The 22,610-nt window shown below is 41.2% G+C and overlaps 1 protein-coding gene across 5 annotated transcripts in view; it reads right to left on the bottom strand.

The window, feature by feature from the left end:
* The window catches only part of OSBPL8 (oxysterol binding protein like 8), a 230,757-nt gene that overhangs the window by 127,691 nt on the left and 80,456 nt on the right, over positions 1-22,610 (bottom strand). For 4 of the 5 annotated variants that reach the window (XR_001942119.1, XM_018572747.1, XM_018572757.1 and 1 more), the window contains one exon: positions 9,847-9,883. The exons of the other annotated variant lie outside the window; for it this stretch is intronic. Coding sequence is in view for 2 of the 4 variants with exons in the window: in XM_018572747.1 (XP_018428249.1) it covers positions 9,847-9,883 (37 nt within the window). In the remaining 2 variants the exon portion in view is untranslated. The remainder of the gene's footprint in view (positions 1-9,846; positions 9,884-22,610) is intronic. 5 annotated transcript variants of the gene reach the window in all.

The following is a 22,610-nucleotide window of genomic DNA, read 5'->3' as shown; positions in this document are numbered from 1 at the left end:
TACCCACAACTGTGGATTTTAGAACGATTTACAGAATTGCATAAACTCTGAAAAAGGGATCTAAGGGATCCGAAAGCTTGAACCGTCAAGAGCCAATACAGGGTATCACTTTAAGGGTATCACGTTAAGGGTATCTATGGTCAAAGGCTAAAGATAAATATGTATTTCTATACTGAATTTTTATAAGTTCTATCCCAATCCTAATACCCATATTGAACTAGTAGTTTGCAAACTAATGTATTCAAGATGCCCATAGGATGTACTTCCTCAGTCCACTGACAACTTCAATGAGCCCTGTGACTATGTACTTCCTTGTGTCACTAACCAAGCCTGCCGTCTGGACTGCATCTAAACTAGTCACAATGTAACATAATTGCTTGCTGGAAGAAATGCATGATGGGATATGAAGTTTTGTGAAATGGAGATTGCATCACATCAAGCAGCAAGTAAGAAACCCACAGCACACTTGAAAGTGATGGGCAGATGGAAGGCTGCACTCACTACATAAAGGGATTTTTTCACGATTATATAAAAATAAAAAAACTATAGTATATATTCCTATTCCAATGCTGATGTCATAGCAGGATAGTATATGCAAGGGGTGAGCAAACTCTTGCCCTCCAGCTGTGGTGAAACTACAAATCCCATCATGCATCTGTTGCTGGGGGTCATCCCTCTGGCTGTGAGAATCTTGCAATGCTTCATGCAATGCTTCATGGGATTTTCACAACAGCTGGAGGGCTGGAGTTTGTCCACCCCTGGTATATGCTGTGACTTTAGAACTCCTTTAACCACTTCAAGTCCTCGGTGTTTAACCCTCTTCCCATCCAGGCCATTTTTCAGTATTTAGCGCTGCAGTACTTTGACTGACATTTATTCCGTCATGCAGCGCTGTACTGAAATTCATTTTATACCATTTTTTGGGGACAGATAGAGCTTTTTTTGGTGGTAGTTAATCACCACTGGGGTTTTTTTTTTTTTACTATATTAAGGGAAAATTACAGAAAAAAAAACTGTTTCCCCTATATTAAATGATAAAACATTTATTATTACCCAATTTTTTGGTAAAATATAAAAGACGGTGTCACGTCGGGTTAAAAGACACCAAACATGTCAAGCCTTAAAATTGCGCGCTCGAAACCTCAAAAAACTACAATACCCAAAATTGGCCATAGGCGACGCTTTAAAAGCTTTTACCGCTGATCAGTTTAGTGTTATCAGTGATTAATTGCCCTAAAATGATTGCTCTCACTCCGACGTTCGCGACAATATGTAACATGTGTAGCGCAATTGTCATTTTCGCATGCTGGCGCCGCAAACGCGTATTTACGTTTATATGTGTGTAAATGTGGGGGGGGTCTTAAAAATTTGGGTTTTTTTTAACAACTTTTTATGTGACTTAATTTTTTTACTCTTTTTATGTTTTTTTTACACTTATTGTTATTGCTGTTACATAGGGGGATAACAACCCCGCTATATAATAGCAAAGGCACACTGACAGGTCCTCTTTATGGAGACATTAGGGATCTCTAAGACACCTGTCACCTGGGGACCCCAAAAGAAGCTGATGAAGCACAGATCTGCTTCATCAGCTTCTTCTCTCTGGCTATAGCAGCCAGATGACTGACAGGTGAATGCGGAAGTGATGTAATACACATCATCACTTCCGCATTCACAGCACGGAGGGAGAGAAGTGGAGACGTGTTCTCTGGAGTGATGAATCAGGCTTCTCTGTCTGGCAATCCGATGGACGTGTCTGTGTTTGGTTGTTGCCTGGAGAACGGTACTTGCCTGACTGCATTGTGCTAAGTGTAAAGTTTGGTGGAGGGAGGATTATGGTGTGGGGATGTTTTTCAGGGGTTGGGCTTGGCCCCTTAGTTCCAGTGAAGGGAACTCTTAAGGCATCAACATACAAAGACATTTTGGACAATTTCATACTCCCAACTTTGTGGGAACAGTTTATGGATGGCCCCTTCCTGTTCCAACATGACTGCGCACCACTGCAAAAAGCAAGGTCCATAAAGACATGGACGAGTGGGTTTGGGGTGGAAGAACTTGACTGGCCTCAACCCGATAGAACACCATTGGGATGCATTAGAGCGGAGACTGCGAGCCAGGCCTTCTCGTTCAACATCAGTACCTGACCTCACAAATGTGCTTCTGGAAGAATGGTCAAACATTCCCATAGCCACACTCCCAAAGAGTTGAAGCTGTTATAGCTGCAAAGGGTGGGCCAACTTAATATTTAACCTTACGGACTAAGACTGGGATACCATTAGAGTTCATGTGCGTGTAAAGGCAGGCGTCCCAATAGTTTTGGCAATATAGTGTATATTTAATCAGTTGAAATTAATCTGTGAACTGCTAATGGTATTCCAGCTGCAAATAACCCCCTGCCTTTCAAAAATTTACCAAACAGACCAGTCTTGTGACCCAAGAAACCATGCCAGACAACAAGGCCAATCTCCAGACCGCCCTGTGAACTGCACTTCAATTTAGGAATACGGAACGTACCCTAGATTGTGGCTGGACAATGTAGAAGTAGCAGCAGCAATTGAAAGAGACCAATTGGTTGGTTGAGCTTTCTAACGCTCCTTATGCCAGCTTGAGTGCTGCTGTGCAGGAATCAAGACAGATTCAGATGCATTGGATTTACATTGCAATGTAAAACCACCTTTTATGCTTTTTAACAAATACCTCAAGTAAATGGTCATTGCTTGTAATTAAATTGAAAGAGTACTGCAGCTGAATGGGAACACCTGGGATTCCTGCGGCAAGAATCCCAGAACGCAGCATAAATCCCCATGTTAGGCCCCATTCACATTGAGCGATTCGCAAATCGCGCGTTTGTTACGCGATTTGCATTTTGCACGATACCGCGCAAATGCTTGCATTGAGCCAGCTAGAATCGCGGCTAAATCCGCTCCAAAAAGGGTCCTGCTGTAGCGATGCACGACCCCCGACAGCTACAGACAGAGCCCCATTGGATTGCATTGGAGAGCGATATCGCGCGGTAAATAGCCGTGATATCGCGGGAATTACCGCGCGATAAAATCGCTCTGTGTGAACGGGGCCTAAACCGAAGAGGAGAAGTTGGGAGCACGCGCAATAAACTAAGTACAAACCAGTGAACTTGCAGTGTTTTTCAGAAAACCAAACAGACTTGCTGCCAATGTTATTCTAAACACATATCACTTACAAAGTGATCTGGGATATGGAGATGTGAAGCAATCTGCCAGCACGTGTATTTTCAGTGATAAGAGCATTATGTCAACCCATCCCCAGCTGAGATATATTTGGAGTGCTGGCAGGCTAAAGGCAAAGCAACATGACATGTCTCAAATACTGGAGAAGGGAAAGTGCCAGCAAGAGGCCGTATAAGGGACAAGCGAAGATAGTCTGAAAGCGACAATGTTGGAAGAAGTCCTGGTAATGGCTGGAGGTTTAGGAATCTGAGTGAGCCTGAGAAAGGAAACATCACATGACATCAAGCTGTCTTGGTCCTCACTGTGAATAAAGCAGCTGTTCAACTTGAAACTGTGCTTTTTGATGAGGCTTTGTTAGGATACGAAAAGCCACTGATTACCACGTGTTAAAAAAAAAAGAGCGGCAAGCAAAACAAATTCTCAGAAAAGGGTTGACAGCTATAAAGAAGGATGGTCTTTGACAGGATTGATTCTGTTTCAAATGGACTTAATCCAGTGTCTCTTGCAAAGAGAAACTAAAAAAAAAAAAACACCGATTTGAAGCACCCGAAAAAGAAACATGCTAAACATAACAGAAACCAAGGAACCAAAAATGTTTTTTTTTAAAGTCCTTTACAATATTAATATTTCATGACGCATGTTATAAATAAAATACTGTATACTAAATGTGGATACAACGCTACGGTGGATAGGATAAAGTGTTCTAGAAAGGCCTCAAGTCTAACCAGACCTGAACATATTTTTTTTTTCTGCTTTACCTTCAGTGCGGCCTATATGTCTGAAGTTCTAAGCACTTGGTCTCTGCTGAAGGAGAGACTCATGTGACTAGCCCATCAAACTGGTGTTAGTAATAAAGGAAGCTCGGTGCAGCATTTTCTCTGAAAATAGCACTTCTATAAAACGTGATCAAACGGCAAGATTTAAAGAACTTCAGAAAAAAAAATTCTTAACCATGGCAGGGGGGCTACCTCTGCACTGCAAGGGTTTAGTGCTTGTTTTTTGTCTCGGTTCAAAAATAACAGTTATAAACACCCGAAGGTCTGAGCCGGCCAGCTGTCACAGTGCTCCCACCAGCTTGTCTCCCCCGTTGAAGTATTGGAATCTTCCTCAGTGTCCTCAGATGGATACACTGTGTATAAACGTCATGATTTACAGGACCTTAGACCGCTGCAGTGGAGGGGAGAGAGGCTCTAGTGACTAGTCTAGGAAGAAGCTTGCTCAGAACATTGTGTGAGTATAACTTTTTTTTTTTAAACCTAGACAAAAATTAGCAGTTAGCCCTTGCAGTGCAGGGGTAGTACTACTGCAAGGGTTAATAAAATGTTCCTGGAGTTCATTACTTTTAATAACAACTAGGTAGAGATCACCCAAGCCCCTAAGCTAAAATGGGTGTGGGCAGGTGTCTGTCTTCTAGCAATGATGGAGTGGTGCCATGCGTGGTTACAAAGCAAGGGACCATTCACCTTTAAAAAAAACAAAAAAAACACTTTATTGAAATGTCACAAAATTATTTCAATGCACATTTCAATGCACTGTAGCTGAGCTGCAGTGTGAGGACATGAAGTGAGGTGTGATACCGTGTGAAAAAATGCAGCATTTTTACATAGCACATTACAACCCACCTTAAGGCAGCATTGTGATGTGGGCAGGTCACAAAGAAAACAAATGCTGTGTTGCCAGTTGTATTTCCGGCATTTTGGTGTGAACAGGGCATACAGAAAACAAACGCCATCTTGCTGTTGATGTGGCACACAGAAAACAATGTGCCCTAGCATTGAGCCTGGGGTAATCTATACAGATCAATGCAGCTTAACTTAAGCGGTGTAAATGAACCATAAAACAAACAAGTGAAAAAAGGACCTTAATAACATCAATTTATAAAGGGAGAAGTACACAAACCATATAGACTAGACAAAGAGCTAAAAATCATTTAAAAACAATCAAAAGATTAAAGTGATGTTATAATGAAAAGGTTTTTAAAGGAGAACTATGGGGTAAGTGTTTTCCCCCATAGTTCTCCTAAGGGTCACGGGAGGACACAAACTAGCGTCCTCCCGTGATCCAACGCTCAGTATACCGCGAGCTACATTACATTACTGTCGAGATCCATCCAGCTGCGGGATTGACAGCGGGGTCAGCCCATCTAGAGGCAGAGCCAGCCGTACCCGACCCCTCCCCGTCCATTCCTCCAGTCAGCGCTAGAGGATCGGAGCGGGGAATCCCTGCAGGGAGCCGTGAGTGACAGTCACGGCTCTCTGCAGGGAGATGATCGAGAAGTGAGCGAGCGACAGTATGTGTTCGCTCACTTCCCGATCTATTGAGCCGACATGTGACAGTTTCATTGTCACACGTCGGCTCAAACTATGAGGTTGAGTGAAAATAACGCAGAGAAAGTAGGAGCCAGCTGTTTGGAAACATGACTATAATCGCTTGGGCAAAGCAATACTTTGCTGGACAATGTATATTTGTTTGATCTGGATTCATCGTTGAAAAAGGTTTGAGAGCTTAATACTACTTTGAGGAGAAATCATTTTAGATCAGTATTAGTATTATATATAGTCTTAGTGAATTCTTTATCCAGAGATAATACACAAGCCACAAACTACCGCTTGAGTATGTGTTGAAGCCATTTTCAGACCTGTTGGAATTTCAGATGAGACAACAAGACTATGAAAATATGTTCAAGGATTTCTCCACTTGTATAAAAAAAAAAAAGGATGAATAAGGGAATGAAGCAAGGTAAAGGAGGACGTCCATAAATGCAAAGTATGAGCAAAGCAGGATTTCAGAATGTCAGTGTAATCCTCCATGCCTTCACCTGGGGCTGGCTTAAAGTAATTACTTTTTTTTTTTTTGGCAACGTAATCAACTGATCAGTGTCAACAGATTTTGGGTCTAAATTACCAGAAAAGTTAACTAAAACACGCTGTATTTTAGTGATGATGAAACAGTTTAGTTCGCTTTTAAAAGTTTGCTATGTAATTTTTGTATTGCACTTTATATTAAAGTGATCCGAGCTGCTGCTATTGTTGGATATGATGAGGGGTCACATGCGGGGTCTTCAGCAACCTTGAGTGATAGAGAATTATTGTTTACTTAAAGCCAAACTCCAGGGAGATAAAACGTTTTCCCTTTGCAGTTGGACTTCCCCCATACTGCATGGCTACTCCCTCCCACCAGCTCACTTCGGGCTGCTAGACCGGTCAGACTTTTCTGCCCTTCGCTTTGCCAGTCTATGAACCGCTGACGTCATCAAGTACAATGCAGGCTCCATAGCCCTGCATTGTACGCAAGGCAGTAGAGGGAGCACACAGGGAGACAAGCAGATTGCAAACTTCTGGGCGAGTAAGGATTTTTAGTCTTTGATCTTTTATTTTTGCTCCCTAAAGGTATACACTTTGAAGTAGCAGTATGTACTGTGTTTTTAAAACAATCCCACATCAAGTAAAACAGCTTTCTCCTATCCCCTCCTAAACATAACCGAACAGGTAATGATTGCAGTTCGAGGGCAGCCCCACAGCATGGGAAAACTTTTAATATCCCTGTAGTTGGGTTTTAACAAACACATACTGTCGTGGCTAAATTTGGCTTCAGCATCTAGATATCAATGACCTCTGGTCATGAAAGATTTTGTGGATAAACCCAAGTCCTCTTGTGATATATAAACCTTAGAAAAAGAAAATATTTATAAAGAAATCAGTAACCGCTTTCTCTGTGATGCATAAAGTAAAGCTGGAATCACCACACTTGTTATAGTTAAATAGTGATCCAGGAGATGCAGTCAAAGCTGATTTTACTAAAGCTTGTTAAGTTTTAATATCGGTCTGACAAAATAAAAAGTAAATATAAAGAAATAAAATCAAAAGCCTCATTATATAAAGATTCCATCTTGATTTAAAAAGCTAAAACCTAGACTTGGAGGTGTTCGAGTTGAAAACATAACAGTCATATGACCCCGGGAGGAAATCTGCTCCATAAAACACAAATAGACATGACGCATAGTAGCTATGCTGAGAGGTAGCCTCTATGTGTGGAGAGTTGCTAATGTTCACACACTGACCAGAAGGAGAAATATTGCTCCCATTGCATTGCTGTATCATAACCAGGACACATAGGACCGATTACCCAGATCAGGACTCGTATATATTGGTTTGCCCTATATATCCGGTCTGTAGAGCAAGAATGTAAAACGTTAGCCACTTTGACTGGGCTAAGGAAAATACAGATGAGAAAGAAAAAAAAGATGTGCATTGACTTCAACTTGAAACAAGGTCACAAACATCAATAACGCAGATGAGATAATCATTACCAAATTACATTATTATTGTGAATAAAAAGCCTCACCAGTCTGCTGCTACTCTTCACTGTCTGGTAAGCAGACAGGTGAAGAGAGGACGCAACTGTAGCTCCTATATAGTCTATACCTGGAGTGGAGTCATCCACCTAGTTGTACTGTTTGTCAGAAATTATTATTAGGACAGGATTATATAGCGCCAACAGTTTGTGCAGTGCTTTACAATGTAAGGTAGACATTACAATCACAATACAATTCAAGACAAGATAGTAAGGAGGGCCCTGCCCATGAGATATGTAAATCTCAGGACTTACTGTACAGACAGAAAGAGGGTGGAAAAAAAAAAAAAAAAAGCTCCCTTATATATTATGTTTATTCAGCAATTTCCTGGAGTTTGTCTTAAAAGGTCAAAGCTACCTAATCAATATAGAGAAACTGCACGTTCCTATATCAGGATAAAGTCCAGACCATTCTCTACAGAACCTTTATAGGTCTGGGGCCCTTTCTGACATTCTTTACCAATCTCAATTCTGCAATGTAGGACTCTTTAATAACAGCCAAGGTCACAGATGATTACCACATCATTCAGATGTGCTTTCGTCCTCTAACCCCGCTGGTTGCTATAGATTTTAATTACATTTTAATGAATAAGTTACCATATACCATAAGTTTACTAATTGCAATCAAACTTCAATAGATTTTGCAACTCTCTTACATGGGTTTTGAATGCACCATGATTTATTTTTACCTAAATATAATAGATCATCAACATTTTGTTAACTTTATTTTATTTACCTTTGCTCAAGGAGACAGCTTCAATATTCCCAGGTAACGGGGGGGAGGGGAGGACAACAAAAAACAAGTGCCCTCTAGAGCCCCTTTGCCCTAATAATCAAGGTTCCAAATAGAATAGCCAGTATTAAATACAGATTTCTACCTGTCCATTAGTCATGGCCTACCTCCAGCCAGCAATATATACGACCTCCATACGACTGGTGACCTGCTCTCTACAGCATATGCATGGCCTTTTCCAGAAAGTTGAATAGAAAATCTATCTTCTTGCATAAAGTCTCTTCAACTCTACGGAGGAAGGCAGACCATGTGCAAACTTAATACCTGTACTATAGAAGCTGTAAACTGTGTTCGATGTAGGGTGAACAGTGGCAGCCTCTGCAGCTAGAAGTCTACAACGTTTACATTGAAAAGTACGTGAAAAAAAATAAACTGGAAAAAAGAAACCTGAAGAATGAAAAGGAAATTTGATGTTGTCCAAAATCACATGAGACTGTTCCTTTAATATTCTAACATGTGCTAGACCAGCCTTTCTCAACCAAGGTGCTGTGGAACCCTGGGGTGTGTATTGGCTTCCTCCAGGGTGCCTCAAATGGGTCATGTCCTTCTGTGGAAAAGATGGGCTGGCTGCCACAGAAAGAATGGCAACAATTCAAAGAGGGTTGGATCTTTGCAGAAAAGGATGGACGTTCTCTTCTGTCCAGGCCTGTTCCTTCTCCCACACTCTTGTTCAACTTATTTATTAAAGGAGAACTATGACATGAGTGATTTCCACTCACCTCATAGTTCTAGCCGACCTGTGACAATGAGACTGTCACAGGTCGGCTCAGTAGATCGGGAGGTGAGGGAACACATACCGGGTTCCCTCACCTCTCGATCCTGTCAGGGGAGGGGCTGGATTGGTGGGGGGGGGGACTGAGGACTCCAATGTAAAGGGGGTCTTCTGATGTGAAGTGTCTTTGTGTTGGGGTCCCCCCCTTAAAATCCATACCAGACCTCTATCTTGTTAAAGGGTTTGGTATGGATATTGGAGGGGGGTCATACGCCATTTGTTTACCTTTTAGACTGGTGTGCCTCGAGATTTTGCATACTTTGAGAAACACTGTGCTAGACAAATAGCAGCTGGAATATCAACAGACATGATGAGATTTTTCTTTCTCTGGTAGGGTATTCAAACCCAAAAAGCAGGCTCAGGTAAATAGTAATTTAAAGAAATCTTATAACTGCAAGTTTTATCTAAAACTATTATGTACTGGATTAAAAAAAACGAATGCACCAGTATGCACCGGAGGCTAAAAGAATCCAGTGCTGGATCCACTAATCACTACAAGCAAATGAACAAAAAGCAGCATTAAAAATAAGTCAAAGTAGCAATACCCGTCAGTGAGAGCTAGAAGTCAAAGCAATGATTATATCAACCAATGAGAACATGTCTTACTCATAGCTTCCATTTCCAACACAGGCTGCATGCAAGAATCTAGAAAACTAACAGACCTATAACATGCACTTCCTGTCAGTGTGTCATAGAACAAATAAGTATGTTTAGTCACTTACGTGTTGAGCCGAGGGTGTCTTTGATCTCAGAATGATGCTGCTTGAGAATTGGTGACAAAGGGAATCAGAGCAATAATCCAGCGCCAAGAGCAAGAATGATGCGTTGATAAATACAGCAGCGTCAGGAAAAAAAGCAAGGGAGAGAGGAAATACATGGTGTTAACTTGTGCTCAGACATACTAAAGCATGCTACAGTGCTAGGTTAAACAAAACATGTACATGAAACGGTGCAGATTGCATGCATTTATAGGTTAATGCCTCAGGCACCCCAAGTAAAAATGCAAAGATCAATGTGCTACGCAAATCTAAAAGGTCTTTATTGCCAGAAAGGTTGAAATAATATTTTTACTAATGGAAGAAACCTCGACTGCAAGCCACATATTTTCATTCTGACGGGTCAAGGCACATGCAGGCTCTTGCTTATTACAAAGCAATTCGAGGGCTGCTCATTCTAATGACATTTCCAAAGGTATATTAAAGCCTGAAGCAGATTACTGCTTTAAAAAAATAAGTATTACAGATGGCGAATATCTATTTGACTTAACTTTTTCTATAGCAAGCAGGCAGTAAGAATCACTATTTACATATATAAATACAGTACAGAATGCCAGGTTTCTACATCTGGCCAATTTTAAGTCTATTTACACATGTATTTTACTTGCAAAATACCAATACGTGCATAAACAAAATGTCCACCAAGGCTGCTAAAGTACAGTACAGTATACAAGACGTTTGCTAAAGTCAGTCTGCAATTTCTGAATGCTGTGCTAATGCCTATAAGAGGTTTTTCATTTTCAAAGTACAAAGGCCCTTGGCTCTTATTTGGCGTAAACAGCTATTTGACAGTGATCATCGGAGAAAGCAGAACTGTGTAAACATCGCTTTATGAATGCAGCACACCCAAAGCACATAACAATAAAGGAAACATCAATTCTGTACCCAAAGTGCATTTGATTAAAATGAAAAGGCATGGTACCTTTTTGGCAGTCACATGACACTTCTGCAGTTTGACAGCGAGTCTCCTGGGAGCCGGCTGTCAATCTGAGCTGGGAACTGGCTGTCAATCAACAAAGAAGAGCTGGGCAAGGGGTGTGACAACACAACAGACTATTGAGATAAAGGCACGTGGTGGGTTGGCACAGCCTGCTGCAACTCCAAAGAGGGAAGCTCTGAAAACACAAGAAAGGATCTGCATCTGTGCTTGGCGTGGTCAGTTTGCAAATAGCAAAAAACAAACAAAAGGACCTGGCAGGATCACCAGGTATCTCGATACAAACAAGCACATAAAACTTGAACAGAGTATTAAAAAAATAAAACCAACGCACCTACATTGATTTACACACATTTATGGAACAATGTTAGGGCTAACATGCACATTAAAGAGTATATAAACCCTAAAGCTGGGCATACACTGCTAGATTTTAACATTCAATCCTGGAAATGAATGGAGTATCCCAAGCACAAAAAACATTCAATGTTAGAATTTTGATGGCAAATGTTCCACCCTTCTCCTTTGATTTATTTTGTCAATATGGTTGAAAATATCCAAATTATTTGACCCCATGAACTATTAGAAAATTACGGTCAGCTGAACACTGCACTTCTCCTCTTTGCTCACCTTTTGGTCTGTAAAAAACAGCATTGGAAGTTTTTAATGCAAAGGTTTGAAATGCAAATACCACCTGTTGATCCTGCCAGAATCCGGTGAGTGGTGTTCTCTGCCGACTGTCATCTGTTAGGCTCCCTTCACACATGAGCAGTTTTCCACGCGTATTCAGCCGCGCGGATCCTCCGAAACCTAAAAAAACAATGCGTTGCAATGTGCACTGTTCAGACTTTTGCGGCAGCCGCGCGGTATGAAACTGCACATCCCACAAAATAGTGCAAGCACGATTAGATCTTATGGACGGATTCCGCACGTTCCGTCTATATCAACAGCCGCAAAACTGCAGTTTGTGCGGTTTCCCGTGTGAAAAACCACAGGGAAAACGCTACCGCTTTGTGTGACTGGAACCTTTTTATTCACAGTTCTCTTTGAGGACTAGAAACCGCCTTCCTTCTCTAGCCCTAATCAGAGTTCCTTTAACAACACTGCTCTTCCACATATACAGTGTGGTTGAGTGTTGTCACCCTATTACAAGAAGTGATACACTTGCAGAATCCCCAGCTAAAAATAAAAGGAAAAAAGCCTGGAAAAAAAAAAAGAAAACTAATCCAGCCGCCATATCCAAGGACTGATAAACTGAAATATGATCAAAGTTTGTTTTTAGGATTAAAACACACTTCAAGAATCAATTTCCCTTTACCTTAGGGCTTATAGGCAGTAAATGGCAAGCGGAGTCTTCAAACTATCAGTGCCTGTGTTCCCCATAGGGGATGTATTATACACACACTAACAGGTCACTGAGCTGAAGCCAGACCTTAGGGAACATCAAGCTGAATCTGCGAAGTATCTCAATGCCCATGGCCCTGAGAACTCAGCCAAACAGAGATTTGAGATAGATACATTGTCACCAGACCATTCATTTCAAAAACAATCCTCCCATAAGATTACATGAGCATTTAATATATTTTATGGATGTTACTTACCTGTAAAAACCTCTTCTATGTAGGCATCCAAAAGCCTTGAGACTGCTGCTGGGCTCTACCATCTTGGGGGTCTTAGCAGCCCCAGCAGACACTTTCTAGTATTATCCTTCACCCCTCCCACAGCAGCTGCATATAAGGTTAGGTAGAGCGATAAGGGGAGGGGCAGTGGAGCTGGGCCAGCAAGCCACTCCCAGAGGAGGAGAGGGCTATGACATGCATTTTGTTTCTAGCCAATTGAAAGGCACAAAGCATATTAATTTAAAAAAAAAAAAATTGTGTATGGAAAAACACTGCAAGTGAGCATGTAAAACACTTTACTGTACTGTTACCTGCAATTGTTAAGCTGGTGACAAAGTCTCTTTAAATTGTGGTTACATTCTTTGTCAGGACATGTAAAAATAACAAACAATAGGAAAAAACAACAGCCTACTGACTTGACTGTACTGTGCAAAGCACACACAGCATCACTATCTTGTAGACAGAAAACAACATAAAAGGGAAATGCTTTGGAGATCAAACAGTGATGTGCATATTCATACAGAAAGAAACATTCTTATTATACAGCCACATAGGAAGTCCTTAAAGCAGAAGTGAAGTAAAACTTAAAAAAAAAAAAAAATGATGGATGAAGTATGGGATTTTTGTCATCTGTGTCCCATTGGAGAGAATTCTCTTCACCGCGAAGCACAATAACAGATGTATAACACGCTGCAATGCATGTGCGATCATGCATGCTTTAACACCATATATTCTATACATGTGTGTGTGTGCGTATATATATATATCTATCTTCCCCCCCCCCTGGATTTCCACTCGCCCCCACGCAATTTTCACTCGCCAATTGCGAGGGGGCGAGTGGAAATTTTGAGCCCTGTATATATAATGTAATTTATTTTTGCTGCAAATGTAGAGCTTCAAGGTTTTTACCAACTTTTAAAGCTTACTGGCCACTTTTGTTCATCAACAACCATCTTTACAGCAGGTTTCCCTTGCAGGATTTTTTTCTTTCTGCATCAATATAACAGAATATATTCAGCCTCCTGGGTATTTTTGGTCCAGTCATACCTTCAGTCTGTCTCTGCACAGACTCAAACTTAGTTCTCAAGCATCAGCCTGGTCAGTACAAACACTCCTAACACTACAGTCATTCGGCATCACGTAACTGCAGGGCACCTCGGGGAGCAGTGTGGCACAGAATATCGCAGATTTTATCGCCCAAAAGCAATTTATTCAAACAGTGTAGGTTGACAGAAAGGAAATGGAGGTCCATGTGAGTTATAAACCAGGCTAACAAAATGTGTGCTGAGCTGGAATGCAGGACAAATAACAAAACCTGCCAAACCCAGTTCTATTTCAAAATATATTACACAATGGAAGACTATTAATAACCACGAAAAACAAAAATCTATGAAATAGGTTGTTGCTTAAAGTGACATTAAACCCTCAGATTTTTTTTAACATAAACAAATACTGTAATGTGTGCCTTACTGTAATCCATGGTTGTTTCCCTTCTCTTTGCTGCTCTTCCTTTTAAATCCTCATGTCTTCTCATGCTTGGGGAGAACTTCCCTTTGCAGCTGAGTGCCTCTTCCTGTAGTGCTGGCTCAGGTTGCAAACCTATACACAGACACCATATATCCATTCCTGAGACAAGGCAGTCTGCTGCAAAACAGAAGTTCTGCCCAGCATGAGAAGAGATACAGATTTAAAAAGGAAGAGCAGCAAAGAGAAGGGAAACAACCATGGATTACAGTAAGGCACACATTACAGTATTGGTTTATGTTAAAAAAAATCTGAGGGTTTAATGTCACTTTAACTAGAGCAAAAAAAAAATCAGTTATATCTATCGGTTCAAATTTATTATGAACAATGCTAAAGAATAAAAAAAAAATACAAAGCAAAATCAACCCAAAAATTATAACGATATCTGCAAAACTGAATACTGCTTTTTTTCCTGGTTATTCAGAAGTATAACCAGGAAGCCAGTGATACATATTCCAAATAAGCTCTAGTGTTCCATTACTTGTTTTACTATAGTTGACATACACAAATAAACATGTCTATTTAGATAAGAAAAAGACCCTGCAAGCTAGCAAATATGTTTCCCAAAAAGGAGAAAGCTGCTGCAGACTAAAATAGAATGATATCTGGTCTCCTGAGGAAAGATCAAGGAGCACATCTGGAAGCAATTTATGAAATGGAAAGAAGCACATTGTAGATGTATTCAGTTACATGGCCGGAAGTTTACCCAAGCTTTTCAGCGGTGCAATGTGTGACCATAGCTTATCAGGCTGTACATTGAGAGTACGCCTCTATATGCTTACTATAAATCTGCTGCAGGTTTTTGATAATAGAGGAGGAGGTGCTACACAGGCGGATAAGGATAAACTTTCCATTAATCTATGTAAAGAGCATTTATTCAAGTGTCAGTCCAACCAAAAGTAATACATTAGTTATAAGTGTAGTCTGGAGGGCTGAGACAACCTCTGTCATCTTACATTTCTTGTGGATTTGTTTGGCGAGTCCTTCCTTCCAAAAGTTCTTAGTTTTACACTCATCCATCTTAGAGCTTTGGATGTGCCACCCTCTCTAGGGGGTTTCTGCTGGTCCTGTTCCACTATTTACAATATAAAATAATCCAACAAGTAGAAATCTCTCATCCACAGAAGGTGCCGTGGCTTGTAAACACGTTGACAATACAATGCTAATCCTCTGACTTATCTTTGCTGCCAGACCCATGTGCGCCTCTATACCTACTTTGGATTGGTATGGATATTTTTGTGGAAGCGTGCGCACACACAAAGGGCTGGACAAATCACAGGAGTCAGGCAGCCAAAGCTCCTTAAACATTTCTGATGGTGCCTAACTTTTTCTCTAGTTGCTGTCAATGGAGCTGGCACCTAAAAAAAAAATCTTGCTGCCTCCTGGATTGGACAGGCTGCCTCCTGAATTCTATATTAATTCGTGCAGCCCTGTATATTTATAAATCCCTGAGATTTATCGCCACCCTTTACTACTATATGTGGCTTTCTCCATACGCTTAGTAATCTGATTAACATGGTGGCAATTTGGTAGTGCCCCTTCAGCCTGGCTTTGGAGTAAGAAGCCAACTGTGGCCGATTGAATTTTAGTTTCCTGAAAACAGATTAGCTACTAAAGAGTGATATCTGGATACTATGCGTTACTACATTTGCCGCACGATTAGGGCTGCAACTAATGATTATTTTCATACTCGATTAGTTGGCCATTTATTTTCTCGATAAATCGGTTAAAATAAATTAAATAAACACCAACCTTAATTTAAAATAAAATACACAAATGCAGTGATGCAAAGTTTACTTCAGAAAAAAAAAATGCATGCATAATTTTTTGTAATCGGACTGCAATGTGCAGGATTGCAGTACTGTGTAGGCAATCACCCTGTGGGTGGGAGGCGCGTTTGGGGTGCTATTGAAATGAATGGCACTGCAACGCGCCGACCGTAGCAGAATTTGTCAGGCCGAAACCGAAAATTACTTTTTCCCCACCGTTTTATAGTTTTTTAAAATTTTATTCGAAGTACATGGCGCTCTAATAGCTTCAGCCAGGGAATGACAGCTGCCAGTGACAAGATTCCACAGGCAGCAGCAGGTAGTGGGCTGATGCAATAGCCAGCCTGCTATTGGCCATTCCAAAAGCATGCTGGCTATTGCACCTGCCCAGTGCTTGCTGTGCCCTCCTCCCAACGTAAGCGGGAGAGAGCTAGGGGATCCATTCAACTATTCTCATTATCGCTTAGTTGGTTGCAGCCCTACACAAGATTAGGTGACTTTTCATCTGAATGAAGAAGTCAATGTGCAATGTCAAAATAAATGAATATAGGCATAAACAAATAAAGAGGGATCTGGATCATTTGTTAAAAGTTCTAAATGTTATACTTGACATTACGGTATCCCCAAATTTACTGCTAGCCCTTCTATTAAAACAGTGGGGTTTTGGGGGTTTATGTGCCCAAACAAAATGTCATAGTTGCAAATAAGCAACATTTAAAGAGGAACGCCAGGATTTGGAAAAGTTAACCCTTGCCGTGGGGTTACCCCCACGGCAAGGGTTAAGTTCTTGTTTTGTCTAGGGAGCGAAATGAAAGAATACTCACCTGATCCTTGGTCACATCTGGCTGCTAGACCGGTCCCCGTAGCATCTGGCAGACTAAAGGATTCGTGGCATCATCACGTCTAATACAGTGTATTAGATGTGAAGAAGCCAAGTGACATAACACAGCCGGAGCAGAGGTAAGCAGTAACGTCTTCAGGACCATTGGTCATGTGAGAGTATCTTTTTATTTTTGCCCATAGACCAAAATGAACAGTTAACACTTTGTACAATCTCAATACAAAATGGTAAACTAAAAGGTGAGATTGTAGTCTATCACAGGAGCAAGCTTGGAGCAGTGGCTACTTTACAACACACACACACACACACACACACACCACGGGGAACAAAAGTAGCAGCCCTCCAGAAGGAAGGACAGTGTCAGCCCCAATTCAGAGATGATCTGAGGATCTCTAGCCGAGTGACACACAAATAAGATACATTTTTGATAATAGTTAAGGTACTTGAATGCATTTTTAAGATTTAACTCCTGAGTTTAGTGTCACTTTAATTTAAGTCACATCACATGATCAACTTGTCTGGAATTAGTTTATATCTATTAAAAGATTGGGAAAATTGTAGGAAAAAACTGGATTGGTTGCTTTGAGTCAATGTTTCCTGACTTCAGTTTCCAGAGCTCCATTCCTGTAATTAGAACAAACCTATTTTTTTTTCTAGCAGATGCACATAATGACAGCATATGGAATGTAATTCAAGTAGCAGTGCTGTGACTAGCTGGCACATTATTCAGAGATATGCCTTTGATTATAAACATACTCCCACCTGAGGAACACGGCTTGTGCTAGGTAGCACATACAGAGATGATCGATGTCTCATTACCTACATGTGACATCATTTCAGAGCTGAAACATGGCAAAGGGCGAGCCCACGCAAGCACCAGGAAACAAATAACTACAATATTTCAGCCTGGAAAAAAAAAAAAAATCACAATAGCAAAAGAACTTTAACATAAATATAGCAAGAGCAAGTAGTAAAAGGTTGTCTCAGTCTCATTCTAAAAGCAAACACATTTACAATATGAACTTCCTGATTTCCAATTTTAGCAACTTTACCTTCCACTATAGAAGAAGTTTAATGACACACTTGTACATGACTAAAGGTGCATTCACACCAAAAAGTGCGTGATGGACATGATGCCGCACAAGTTTGTTCACTTGCATTGGCTATATAAAAAGGTACCGGTTCTGCCTTGCGTTAATAAAAAGTAGAGCCTGCTTTACTTTTCAGCGCAGGGCAGCGGACATCAGCGCAACGTACTGTTATGAACTGCTCCCATTCATACCTATTTTATTTTCAGATGTCCTTGCTTTGGCATCAGTTGAAAAATGCCATTGCATTTGGTGTTAACAGGGCCTAAAAGGTGTAATCATGTATGCAAGCTCAAATCACTACATCAATGCATACTTGTCTTTTTCAAAGATCTTCAGCTCCTTCAGTCTGTCTTACTTTACCCTCTGTGTGTTTTAAAATGTTGCATGTCTGTAAACCTGACAAAGCGAATGAAGACAGAAAAAAGAATCATAAAATGACAGCACGAAGTTCACTGAACTGCTACAGAAAACATGACTATATTTTCCAGCCACTAGAGACAAAATCTTACATTCTTTTGAACAAATGATCAGTTCATCATTCATCTCAATCGCTATTTCTGGAAATAAACAAATCTGCTCTTGATCATCATTTAAAAAAAAAAATCAGCATACATTACTGGAGTCTATTTTTATCTCCAAATGTTTCTATGGCCCTCAACATTAGACACACTGGATCTCACAAGGCAAATGCAATTTTCTTTGATAGTCTTAGGGTGCCCACACACCTTACGATTATCGTACGATAATCGCAGGAAATCCCGCGATCGTACGATGTTCGTAAGGTGTGTGGAAGCCGTGCGACCTCTACTACTGTAAGGTCGCACGACTTTAAACTTACGGACATGTTTGAAAACCCGCCGAGCATCGTACGATGTTCGGCGGGTTTGTGGCATGTCCGTACGATAACAGCCGCACGGGCCGGTGTGCGCAAGCGCACACTGCCCGTTCGGCATTGCGGTCATCGGAAGCCCGCCCCTCAGGGGGCGTGGCTTGCGATCATCGCAAGTACGATCTGCCTATGCAACATAGGCAGATCGTACGTTTTTTTAAGTACCTTACAACCATCGCAAGACAAAAGTCTTGCGATGGTTGTAAGGTGTGTGCCCAGCCTAAGCTGGCCATACACCTTACAATTATCTGCAGATTTTCTGTTTGTCAGATGGAAAAGGTGCAACAGATTCCTCCATCTACACTTAACTGTGTGGATGGAGTAATCTCCACCTGGGCCAATCTGTTGCACTTTTTCCATCTGACCACAGAAAATCTGCAGATAATTGTAAGGTGTATGGCCACCTTTAGAGTGTATAGCATCCATTCACTATTGTAGCACAGAGCATACCAATGCCTCTTCATTAGTCACAGAAAAGAAGAGGGTATGTTTAAAGTAGAAGAGCAAAACCTTTTTTTTTTGTTGTAGACAGAGTAAGGGAAGGGTTCCAACACTGTTAAGGTGCCCATACACCTTACGATTATCGGGCGATTATCATATGCGATCGACTTTTCGGCCGATAATCATATGTGTGCATTGCAGTGTCCGGCCGACAGTACTGTGCAATCGTACGACTTTTCACGGTCAAGCATGTTTGAAAACTTTGCTAGATCGTACGATTGTCATAAGGTTGCTGGCGTTTCCGTCCGTCAAAAGTCGTACGATCTACACTACGCTTGCGCTAACGAAAATACGGCAAATCAATTACTGCATTTCGTCCAGGTGCTTTTCGTTAATTACGGCTAAATTAGTCTTGCGATCATCGGGGCAGGATGGGGTTACCGTACGAAAATCGTACGGCTATTCGATCATCGGACGAAAAGTTTCGTCCGATAATCGTAAGGTGTATGGGCACGTTTAGGCTTTCGTTATTATCTGTGATAGAGCTGTCGCTAACGATTATTTTCAAAATCGATTAGCCGATATTAAGTTCGATCGGTTAATCGGATAAAAAATAAAATACATTTTAAAAAAAGGCTCCAGTAATGGACTACTAGTTTGTATTGAGATTGTAGTCCATCACAGGAGCAAGCTTGGAGCAGTGGAAGTAAAAAAAGATAGTGTGGTGTGCAATATAGTGAAAAGGAAAGTGTAAAATTATACAGCAATGAATGCAGAATGGCACCGGCTATAGAGGACTACAAAACCCAGCAGTACATTATACAGCACAATGCAGAATACCACCAGCTTTAGAGGAATACAACAAATCCCAGCAATAGTACATTATAGCTGGCGGTATTCTGCATTGCGCTATATAATATACTATTGCTGGGTTTTGTAGTCCTCTATAGCTGGTGGTATTCTGCATTGCACCACTGTATAATGTTTTATTGCTGGGATTTGTTGTACTCCTCTATAGCTGGTGGCATTCCGCATTGCGCTGTATAATGTATTATTGCTGGGATTTGTAGTCCTCTATACAGCGCAGAATACCACCAGCTATATAGGAATACAACAAATCTCAGCAATATATTATACATACAATGTTTAATGTATTGCTGGGATTTGTAGACCTCTATAGCTGATGGTATAATATACAGCACAATGTACCATCAGCTATAGAGGAATACAAATCCCAGCAATACATTATAGAGCCCAATGTGTGGGAAAGTGCAGGCTTACCTGAGCAGTCTTCCAGCAACTTACTTCTGAGATCAGGCCTGTCTAGCGACGGCTGTCACCCGCCCACACCTGCTCCTCCTTACTCCTTCGTCCCTGTGCCGATCGTGGATGTGGGCGGGTGGTGAGCGTGAGGCGGGGAGGAGGTGCGGAGTGTGGATGCGGGGAGGAGTTGCGGCGCGCAGCTTGTGTGGAGCCGTGAACAGGGCAAACTAATCAGAAGCAGATTAATCAATGATTGAAAAAGTTGACAACTTTTCCAATAATCGATTATAATCGATTATGTCGATTAGTTGTTGCAGCCCTAATCTGTGAACTTGCTGGGAAGATTTACCCAATTAGCCCTGGCAACCACTATTGTCACTTAACTTCCAAATTCAAGTACACTAGCACATATATACCACTCTCCTTTAATAAAATCGTGTTTTCTTACTTGAATACTCATGTCTAAGCCCCACTGAGAGCCTGCCGGTGGCAGCCAAATCTGAATAGTTCCTAATACACAAAACAGTTCAGGTGTTGTGCTTACATCCCCTCCATTTATAAAAGCACCATAACAGCATCATCATGCCATGTTAATGGCGGAGAGGGAGGGGGAAGGACATAACACTTGAACTACTGCCTGTAATAAAAATTGTTCCAAGGTGGCCGGGAGCCAGAAGAGCGGCTGCAGCAGCATGTTCCCAAACACGCTCAGCTGGACTTGGACACAAGTATTGAAGCAAGAAAACACTTGTTTATTAAAAGGCAGTTGTAAAAAATAAAAAGACTGTAAAAAATTTAATTTTAATTGTTTGGAGTTGGGCTTGAAAGTGAGGAGAAATCCAATATTTTACAGCCCTTACTATAAAAAGTGGTGATGTGAAATCTGCCAATGGGGACACCCGTTTCAATGGAGCTTTGCTTTCATCTTGCACTCATTTTTTATAATATCTCCAGGACAGTAAGCCAAGAGACATCTCACCAATGTAATCTAGATATAAAAAAAAAACATTTCTTATTGTATCCAAAGCTAGAAATAAAAAAATAAACAATATTTTGGATTTCGATATTCTTTAAAGCTAAACTCCAGGTATGCTCAGCACATTGTCCATTCAGAGAATGCCTAGTAATTTCAGCAATAAATACAAGGCAACCTCATTAGACGAGGGTCAGTGACGTCACTATCCACTCCCTGTACAATCAGATAATGCCCTCTCTTTATTGAAATACTAGGTGTTCTCTGAATGGCTACTAAGCCATTCAGTGACCCCTTGTTTTTAGAGCAGAGGGGAAGTTGCTCAACTCAGTGTCGAGCAGGACCTGGAAGATTGCAGCCAGCACTGTAGTAGCTCGGGTCCCTATGGGCCAACCAGATATAAAATATGTATACTTACATTGGGCCTAGCTAGACAAACTTAAAGGAGAACTATGGGGTCAGGGCTTTTGCCCATAGTTCTCCTAAGGGTAACGGGAGGACACAAACTAGCGTCCTCCCGTCACCCTAAGCTCAGTATACCGCGAGCTAGAGCTCGCGTTATACTGAGACGCCTCAGCCGGGACGGATGCAGACATTGACAGCTGGCTCTGCCTATCTAGAGGCAGAGCCAGCTTTGCCCACCCCCTCCCCCTCCCCCGTCCGTTCCGCCAGTCAGCGCTGGAGGATCGGACAGGGGAGGGGGGAATCTCTGCAAGGAGCCGTGAGTGACAGTCACGGCTCTCTGCAGGGATAGATCGAGAAGTGAGCGAGCGACGCTGTGTTCGCTCACTTCCCCATCTATTGAGCTGACCTGTGACAGCTTCATTGTCACTGGTCGGCTAGAACTATGAGCTTCAACTGTGTGGTGTAGGTAATATACTGTATTCTGCAGCAAACACGCAGTTATTTTTTATTATTGTTATTAGGGTGAACCATAACTTTTTTTTTTTTTTTTTAACTATTCATATTACAGCCTTAGCAGATCCTTCCTTGACTCATCGAAAAAAATCTCAATGGTGGAGTAGAGAACTAGTTTGTGCAAAAAAAGTTAAAGGGAACATATAGCATTTCATCTTTCTTATACTCTAAAAAGTGTAAAAATATTTGTTTCCTTTTTTCTATTAAAGGCAAGTATAGAATATTGCACGTTGACACAGTACAGTCTTCTATTTAGTCAGCAGAGGAAGCTGTGGTCTACTTTTCTTATATTTAGCCATTTCAGTTGTGCTGAAAAAAGCCAGTTGTTCACAGAACTGGAATGATGCATCCCTTATTAGAGTGCTCAGAAGGAGGTGCTGGTCAAAAGGCAGCAGCAAAACAAGCTTCCTTTCAAAATAATACTTACCTTTTGTGTGGATCTAATAAA

The sequence above is a fragment of the Nanorana parkeri genome, unplaced genomic scaffold (genome assembly GCF_000935625.1).
Source record: "Nanorana parkeri isolate BGI_ZX_2015 unplaced genomic scaffold, ASM93562v1 scaffold45, whole genome shotgun sequence".
Taxonomy (NCBI): domain Eukaryota; kingdom Metazoa; phylum Chordata; class Amphibia; order Anura; family Dicroglossidae; genus Nanorana; species Nanorana parkeri.
This window is presented reverse-complemented; position numbering and strand designations above follow the sequence as displayed.